General features: G+C 41.6%; 1 protein-coding gene across 1 annotated transcript; it reads right to left on the bottom strand.

Moving 5' to 3' along the window:
- Positions 1 to 1,742: 1,742 nt before the first annotated feature.
- Positions 1,743 to 7,799, bottom strand: nxn (nucleoredoxin). Its single transcript, XM_010792525.1, has 7 exons — positions 7,731 to 7,799; positions 7,370 to 7,487; positions 4,827 to 4,960; positions 3,593 to 3,693; positions 3,366 to 3,472; positions 2,374 to 2,553; positions 1,743 to 1,876 (listed from the first exon to the last, which is right to left on the bottom strand). Exons 1-7 carry the CDS (start codon positions 7,797 to 7,799, stop codon positions 1,743 to 1,745), a joined length of 843 nt encoding a protein of 280 aa, XP_010790827.1.
- Between the last annotated feature and the right edge of the window lie 2,094 nt (positions 7,800 to 9,893).

Here is a 9,893-nt window from a genome sequence, read left to right as displayed (position 1 = left end):
TAAAAGGGTGGATAAAAAAGCATGCATTGTGTCTTGATTTTTAATATACTGTCATGATTGTCTTAACGGAATAACATGGTTTGTTTAGATTCACTGATATCAATATCTAANTGGGAGAGGGAGGCGGGCTATTTCATCGTTATCAGAAAATCATCATATAGGGCTTACACACGGAGCCGTTGGACCCCCAGAGCGTTGCGTATGCCGGTCTACCCACCTTGGGACATGCCGGTCTACCCACCTTGGGACCCCACCACCCCCACCCCCAGAGCGGAGCAAGGCAACGAAACTTAAAATAAGAAGCAGCATTTTACGGCGCGCTATGCATGGGGCCGCCTTGAGGGGGTTTCCCGACATGTCGTTTCATTAAATTAAAGGGTGTTTCATGTTGTCGTTGCTGTGGGACTTCTTAATACCTTGGAAAATGCCGTTTAATACTTTTTAATAGCCTTAATTTTGGCTAAATTGATTTATCAACTTTTAATACTTTTTAAGACCCCGCGGACACCCTGACTACATATATATTTTTCAACTGTGTGGAGTCCCGATCAGTGCATATCTTGCTTACAAATAACAAAAGTTAATGTGGCTAAATGTTATATTTTAGTATCATCAATGAATCCTATAAGTGCTTGAAAAGCGTTACTCGCTATGTCAAACCAACAACCCTCAAACCCGAACTGAAACCTGAAATGTTTTTAGCTGATCGTTTAAGCTTTTGTAGCCCGCACCTTCAATGTTCGGTACACTCTCAATACTTCCAATTAAACCCAAAAAAAAGCTATAAAAGTGTACTCTACCTGCTGAGCACTTAACAGCAGACAAACAATTTAGCAACATGACGGCCAACAAAGATTTAGCAGCTTGAGAGCCAGATATATCCCTTAGGAGTTGGTAAAGTCCAAAGACAGCTTCAAACACAACTTCAAATTAATTGTCCACCAGAAAGCAATGACAAGATTATTTTAACACTTTTAAGTATTTCCTTGGGTTATAATTCTTAAAGAATCTTAAACATATTTGGTGCTAATGAGATTTTGTTGGCCCGGGCCAGTGGAGGAATGTTTCTCCTCTCAAAGATCCTATCCAGTGTTTGACTTGCTTGTTTGTCAAAGTCATTAAAATGCAATGTGAGCGTGAAAGGATTATGAGATGAGGGCAAATATAGAAGCCCAACCCCACTTATACTGCAACCAGTCACTAACACACTGTAGTTTGTTCATGCTGTAGATGAAGATGGCAGTTTAAACCAGTGGTTCCCAGCTTAATTTGCTTTACCTGCAACCCCTTAAAAAAAAAATCTGAATATTAGCTGCTCAAAGTGTCAATCTCAATCAATCAACAACTTTATTAATCCCGCAAGAGGCAATTGGTTATGAGCAGCTTATGTCATGTACACAGGCAGGAACATACAGGAAGAAAACACACAGATACACCCGGGAGCAGAGATGTGGATCATTCCAATTTACACGATAAGTAGTTCATAGCATCACAATAATAAATAAATAATCAAGTTAAAAAGCCTTTCAAGAATTCAAAAGTTTGAGTGCTGAGGGGATGAATGATTTTTAAAAGCGATTTGTCTTAAGAGCAGGTACACTGTATGCCCTATCGTGAGTAAAGCACATCAGTAAGTAAAGCACAAAAAATGCGCATAGATTACCGAGTAGTACGATGCGTGTCATCCAAGAATTGACCCGACTTTAGCTTTGCAAGTTTGTGTGAAATGGCATTTTAGTGGCTTATCTCACCTCTCCCGCCACAAAGAACAGCAGCGGCATTTCCTCCTCCTTGGCTTTGTACTTGGCCATAATCTTCTCCGCTATTGGCTGAATCAGCTCCTTGGCTGGCTCCAGTTCACCTTCCTCCTCCGCGTCTGAACGAACCAGAAAAGAGACACAGAAAGAAGTTGAAAGTCTGGAAAAAAAAGCCACCTGGGAGAGGAAAAATGCATGGGAAGCAAGGAAGTGGAGATGACTGGTGGACAGATAAGTGAGGACATTAAAGAAAGTGTGGTCTTTTGTCTTGTTTTGTAATCCAGTTATACCGCAAGAGGCCAGGGTGGTCTTATATTTTGAGGATCATCACTGTCAAACTGGCCTTTAGTCCATTTCAGTCCGTGTACATTTTAATATCATTCTGAAAGCTCTTGCTATTCCTTTCTTTGTACATTCTGTATTTGCATATATATAGATAATAGATAAATACTAAATCATTTCCCAAAGACCTTTGGACCTATCAACGCTTCAAGCATTTTCCACAGTGTCTGACATTCAATATGGTCCACATAAATGCCACTCCATTCAAGCACACGGAGCTCCTGTGCCCCATGTGGAGCTGCAGAGGCTTCATCAAATATGGCCGTCCACTCACCCACAAACAGGACGAGGCAGGGCCCCTCGTGCAGCTGCACGGCGTTGGACTCGCTGAGTTCCAGCACAGGGCGAGGGTGCCATGGAAAGAGCCGGCACTCTGGGTCATTCAGCACCTCCACACGGCCCTGTCGCGAGATCATGTGACCCTCTGTGTCCAGCAGAATCAGTGTGGGAATACCTGGTGTGGAAGGAAGAGGAGGAGAAGGTGGTTGGAAAAGGAAAGCAGGAAACGAGCAACAGCGTGGGAGGTGATTAGGGTAATTTTGGTAAGTGTTTGCTTCATGACGCAGACTGCTCCCTCTCCCGCTGTGATTTTCTTTGTTGTATGGATGTTTTTTTACCCTTTTTTTACCCGTTTCTGCCTCCATGTCTGCTTGTATCTGTTATCTACCCTTCCTTTGACCACAGGTGATTGACTCGCACCATCCTTTTGATCAAAACCTTGTGCTCTATTGACAGTCTTATCAAAAACAGACACCATCCGGGACCATACGTGTACATGAGAGAGTGTGTTCCTGTCTGCGCATGTGGTCTGAAGTCAACAGAGGTGGGGGCCATACTAAACTGCATTGATTTAAAATGTGGGAGGTGGGCAGTGTTGACTCATCTTCCAGGCATTCCTCACATATTTTGCAGGAGAGGCTTAGAGCCAGCTCTTGCTAATTTCATCCACAGCCCTGCACACACACACACACACACACACACACACACACACACACACACACACACACACACACACACACACACACACACACACACACACACACACACACACGAATCAGGAGAAATAGAGCGAGGCAGAGGGAGAGGCGAAGCACTTCCGTAGCGGACAAGACTGTAAACTTGATAAGCAGCCCACATTCCTCCAGCAGCGAAGCAATCTGTCAGCCATTGCGCCAGTGTTTCGGTGAGTGGTGTAAAAAAGCCTGGAACAAAACATTTATCTTGACTCTCTCCTCTCAGCTTGAAGATCAGGAAGTGGTTTTGTACCTTGTATTCCATAAAGTCTGTTGAGTCGTGACCGGCGACCCTCGTCCGAATACGGCACGGCCAACCAGGGCATCTCGCTGAAGTACTGCTTAAAGGACTCCTCTGACCTGGAGAGGAAAGCACCAAACAGATGGTGATTGAATAGAAAATAAGTATTCTCTTTATTACATAGACGGATGTGTCAGTATGTATCAAAAAATGATCTTGTCTAGATTGGTGCATTTTACCTGTCAGCGCTGACAAACACGATCTCAAACTTCTGACCCGCCTCTTTGACGGTTTGATATGATTCCACCAAGACCCGGGTCAAACTGCGGCAAGGAGGGCACTGATGCAGAGAGAAGAGGGGATAAAAGGGATTGTTGAAGGGAGTGAAAATACAGTACATAAAAAAATCAAGTATGATGGGTTGCTGCAGCAGCTCCCATTACTTTGGGTATTTTCAAAATGTCTTTCCATGTGACACTGGATATATTATGTCAAGCACTTCCAATGATCCAGTCATGAATACTCATCAAACTGACACAAAGGTACTGTGGCAGTGTGAAGTACATATCGTCGATCAATACATTGCTCATTGATTGACCACTTCCTCTGTTACTCAAAAGAAGTAAATGCAGTTTATTGCAGTTCTGCTGTATTATAGTTTGCACAATGTGGTGCCAATACTTCTTTGTATTAGTCATGTGGGCTGTTCTTTGATGATGTTAGTGACTACACTTCTCGCTTCAGTTTTATTTTAATGACTTAAAAGAAAAATTCCTTAACACTGCAGGCCAAAAAGCAAATGTGTGCCAAAAAAGAAAAACCCTTCTGTGTTAATGGATTCCAAGTCTAGGTACTGGCATTTCATGTTTTTAAAATTACTTTAATAGCGGATAGATTTACATGAGTAACCAGGGGGAACGTGGTGTATAAAGAAAACCCAAATAAACTCCTGTAATGACTTTTGTGACTTGTTCTATTCAATTTCGTAAGGGTCTGGGGTTAGAGCCAGCCTCCTGGCGTCTCCTCTCTCTGAGGCTGCGGCTCTGGCAGCTGCTGAGCCGACTGGCCCCTGTGGCCTGCTGCATCTCATCAGGAACAGTCCTCCTTGCACGCATCAACGAGTCATGACCTTCCCTGGCTATCAGCAGGTCCAGCAGTAAAGAGACAATAGGGATGATGTCATTGGGGTGGGGAGACCAATGCCTACTTTTAAAAAAGGTCCAGAGGTGGTGGTGATAGGACTGACAGGGATAGCTAAGCACAGTCAGTGTAAACAGGCCAACACAATGGAGTCGCCTCCACCCTGCTGCTACTCTTCTCTTATCAGTCTTGACTGACTGCTGTCTCTTCCTGGTCCACTCCGCTGGTCATATCCTTTCTTTTCCCAATGTTTTGATTTTTCTGGTAGCTACGATGCCAGAAATAAAAAAAACAGGCTTCTCTTTGTCCTTTTTCTCTGCTTCCTGTACTCACCCAGTGTGCCGAGAAGTACACTCCCACGTAGTGTCCCTCCAGAGAGGTGCCGTCTGCCGTCTGCCTGTTGTTCCTGAGCAGAGGTCCTGCCACCACCTCTGCAAATGGCTTTGGCCCCCAGGGGAACTCCAGGCCTGGGAGAGGGTAGGGGGGCAAGAGAAGAAATGGATGGAAAAGAAAAGAATCATTAAGAGGAAGATAAGAAATCAATCTAGCTAGTCTGTGAAGCACAGCCATTCTGAGCTATGCTAAAATTAGCATGCTAACATGCTCACAATGAAAATGTTAAAATGCTGATTTTGACTAGGTATAGTATTACCATGGTGTACATTTCAGTTTAGGAGGCTAATAATAATAATAATAATAATAATAATAATAATAAGATGAGGCTGAAAATAATGTTACTTGTAATTTGTCATAAACCAAAATACTGTAGACAATCAAATGTTGACCTCATGTTGGTGCTAGATAAATAGTAAGGTGTATTACAAATCAAATAGTTGTCAAAATATTTGCGTCTGGACACGGCACCAGAGTAGTTTAAAAACATGTGTCAGGTAAGTTGGTGAACCGAATTAGGTCTGCAACTAACACTTTTTTTAGTCATTGATTCATCCAAATCCAAGGCGACATCTTCAAAAGGTCCTGCTTCGTATGACCAAAGACCATTGATAATCAATTCACATTCGATGAAAATGTTGGCATTTTCTTCACTTTTTTCAAATTATCGAAAAAGATAAATGCATTTTTTAAATGATTTAATTAGTTATCACTTAATAAATGCGTTGCCTTGAGCAAATACAGGTTGCAAGAAATACTTCCTTCCAGCTCTCTTTCGCACGTTATTGTTACCATCAAGCTTTAGAGATGTATTTGGAACTAAAAAAGGAGGTACTCATAAAAAACCTTGTATGGCTGCATCATAATGGGCTCTTTATGCAAGCGTGGTTGTCCAGGGATTCATTAGGCGGGAATGACACGTTTGCACCACACATACACGGCCTTTTATTGTTGTCCTGATTGTAAAAGTGCACTCCATCTTTCCGCTGCAGGCTAGTCTGCCGCCACTCAAGTTCGGTCTTTCATGGAGAGTGAAAGGCTGAGAGCCCTGAATCGTTCAAATGCCCCTCCCAGTCTTGATGCATAGCAAACTCTTAATTCCATATCCCTCTTCCAAGCTGTAGCTGAATTGATTTGTCATGTCAGAAACTACTCTTTGTCTGCCTTTCAAATAATATGAAAATGAAAACACATCAAAATGTAAAAAAATGAAAATAATTGGGAGCCTGTTAAATGGTTATCCAGCTACATCTAGTTTGGAAGAACAGCCAATGATAATTCTGCAGGCTGGGACTGGCTTTCACTAGCCAGTGAGCAAAATGTGTCACAATCCTCATGTGAAACCCATTCTGCTTCACCGCAGCACTTCCACAGAGCCGCTGTTCTCTTTTCTCTCATGACTAATGAGTTCTTTCACACTGACCTAGCTGGACCTGAAAAGGTAATGCTTTTTAAAAATGTAGATCTTCACAGTCACAGCCACAGAGGACGTCCTGTGCACAGGGAAAGGAATGCAAGTTCACTCTTGTTAATTCCCTGCCTTCACTTCAAAGTGCAGAAATGATAGGGTTTTCAGATGAGGGAGTGAAACATGGCCACACTATAATATTCATCCAGCACCCTAATTACGGCAGCATCAACACAAACACGTAATCGCAAAATGTTTCGTCCAAATGCTGAATGATGTGGCAGTATCTCCACAGGGAACTCTGAGCAGGCATTTGGTAAACATCATTACAGAGAATGAGTGTTGTGACTGTGTGTATGCAGGTGTGACTTCTGTCCTCATCAATATCTTGGTTTACTTTCATTTCTGAAGCTAATCGAACATATCTATGTTGGGTACAACACACTGTGGTAGTTAGACCAGTTGGAATAATATATTATGTTACACTGTTAGGTTTTATTAGTATTGTTCTAACTAATGTTAGTTTAATATTAAAGCATCACTCAACAGTTTCTTTATTTCACATTTTTTAAATCGCAAAAATTGGAAATGAATAAAAATAGGGGGAATAGAAATGCCAGAAATCCCCCAAAAGGTCTTTTTTTTTACATTAAAGTTGCTCATTCATGCCCCCTTGCCTCAGGGGAATGTTCCTAACTGCAGTAGTTTTATGAGGGACAGGTGTAACGTTAAAGTAGAAAAGCTGATGTGAACCCAGAGCAAGGGTGTGCAAATTGTTGCTGTTTTGATGACCAAGAATGTAACCCAAGAATCCAGGGTTACAGTGGTTTAAACAAGTGTGTGAGAAATGGATGCATGTTGTTCTGTCTTTTTGACCCTTAAATGTCTATTACCTAATTTAGAGGTTGTATTTTTAGGGCTGAATGGTTAGTGTCGGGGGTTAAGGTTAACCATTTATTAAAGAGGATTAAGGTCGGAGCTCGAGATCAGGGGACAAAAATAAATCAGCATGATGCATTCACTTATAATAGCCAACATGTGTATGTGTGCGTGCTGCAGAGACCACCAATCTCACCTTTAGGGTCATCTCTGACCACCAGTAGACCATTTCGACACACCACCTTCCCCGTAGAGGCATCCACGAACACCAGAGATGGTATACTGGTTACCTTGTACTTGTTCCACAGCTTCATCTGAGGAGGGGAAAAAATGAGAGTACAAATTGGAAAAAATTGTAATGGAAAGACCATATTTAATTCAATTTCAGAGCTGGAAAAACCCGGTCTCAGTTCACTTGCGTACTAAAATACTGCAGTATTAAAAAAACGAATGGAAACAAATACATATAGTAGTTTAAAAGGTCAAACAGAATATCAACCTGTCCAACAAGAGCGGGAAAAGAGACTCAGGAGAATAGGTACAATAAAAGAGGATACCCTCAGTTGACTTAGAGGGGTGAGAAGCACACTGCTGAGGGTGAACTGGAGCAAAGTAATGCTGTCCATGCTGTGTCATGAACAAGATTTAAAGCTGGAAAAAAAAAACATTTCTGAATCCTTCTTGAATGTTGAGCAGTGCAATTATAAGAGCTTCTTGGATAGAAAATTCAAGCTTGAATAAGCATTTACGAGTGTCCTTTGACCTTTATTGTAATTATAAAAAACAAGTTGTTATGAATACGACCTGATAAAGTCAGAAATGATCCTTGTTAGCCTAAGATCTGTGCATGAACTGACACTGTCAGTGTAGTCCTCAACATCAAAGAACAGATCAAGCATTTAACATATCTGAGACTCACTTTCCATATCACAGAGAAAAGTCAGCCTTGTGAAGTGAGGCTGAGCAATGTTGCTGCTTCAGCATTTGCAGGAAAGGGAGAAGGGGATTCCTCGCATGAAATTCAGATACCAGATCAGACATTCAGACATTAAGTGAAAATGAGAAATATAGTTTCACCTCTTTTATTTGTCAAATATCCCATAAATTACAAGTATAGCAGAGTATACTAATAGCGAGGTATACACAAAAGTGATTTAATCTTTGCCAGATAAACACATTTCACACTGCATCATCTGTGTCATACAGAGGTTGACCACAGGCCCTTTCTAAAAGCAGGTCAAACGGTTCGTCCACAAGACAAGACGACCCAGAGCCTCCCGACAATGTTGGTCTGGAAGTCCCTCAAAAGCAAACTGCAGTGTCTGCCACAGTCAACAGTTTTACCACACGCTCCACGCTGCTCTGGAAACTCAATCTGGTCTCACAAATTGATGGGGTTTAGGGGCATTAACTGTGACTGTCTCCGGAAAGCTAACGTGCCTGACACTGCATCTGTGTGACTGCAGCCATTTCACTTGGCCGCCTGCTGCTGTCGTCCGGGGTTGATGATGTGAGATTTAGAACCGGATTTAGCCGAAAGAGTGAGAGAGGGACACGAGAGAAGGAACAAAAGCTGAGTGATAAGGTGATTTGTTCCGCACTTGCACTAAAATGTCAAGAAATGTATTCCATGTCAAGGCACAGTGGAATCGGCACTGAGGAAAAAAAAGTAATAATAATAATAAAAAACAATCGTTTTATTTCGATTACGTTGTTTTCGTAATCGTTGCAAGCCATAATCGTAATCGCGATTAAAATATGATTCATTGAGCAGCCCTATCTCAAGCAGCAGAAAAGAGACGTATAGCAACCTCAGAGGAAGAACGAGTTTTTCCTCATGTTTGCCTGGTGCTTTGGCTCCAGCTCAGAGTAGCCCTAGGATGCTAAATTCTGTAAAATTGTGATTGTGAGTTTAAATTGAAATGTCTGTTATGATTTCTGGGGAAGAGGAAGTCTGACTTGAAACAACAAAAGCTATATGTGTTGGAGTCTTTCACAAACAACATAATTGCAACACATAAATCTTCCTTTAAAACATCAAAGACAATAGCTATTACCCTAACATCGTCCTTCTAGTCAAATTGAGAAAACATGAGGATCACATTCCCCAAAACACCAAGTCATCATCAAAAGCCACAGGCTGTCTATTATATCTGAGACAATAAATACAGAATGTGAACTTCCATCATACTGTGAGAAAAACAGCTTCCATCTCTTTGTCATTTTGGCATTGTTTCTGATTATGATCATTCATATCCATTTGAGGAAGTGATTTACATTTCTCCGCTTAACATCATTTTATCTTTAATATACAGTGTTTTGGGAAGCTGGTGGGATCAAAATCATGTTTCATTTTTTTTTCCTGGACAAAAACATCAACTGAGAAAAAAATGCAGAAGATTAATTCATCACAGATTTCTGTTGGAGACATATAAAACTTTCTGTATCAAAATTAACAAGGAAACTTCTCACAGGTTGTCTTCACTGCATCAAGATTGCATGTCGCTATCTGGCTTTCTCTAAGGGCGCCTCTATTCATTATCAATATCAACAGACTGTGAAACCATATAGCAGAGCAGGAGGCCTGGCTATAACGTTACACACAGGTTTAAAGATGCCAATAACCCCTGCAGAGAGCCCACCAACTGCTAAGACTCTAGGGAGAGCTGGGATCCATACTAACAATCCATTAACTCTCGTGAACATGCAGACATTAGCCT

This window comes from Notothenia coriiceps, unplaced genomic scaffold (assembly GCF_000735185.1).
Source record: "Notothenia coriiceps isolate Sejong01 unplaced genomic scaffold, NC01 NC01_scaffold00036509, whole genome shotgun sequence".
Classification (NCBI taxonomy): Eukaryota; Metazoa; Chordata; class Actinopteri; order Perciformes; family Nototheniidae; genus Notothenia; species Notothenia coriiceps.
This window is presented reverse-complemented; position numbering and strand designations above follow the sequence as displayed.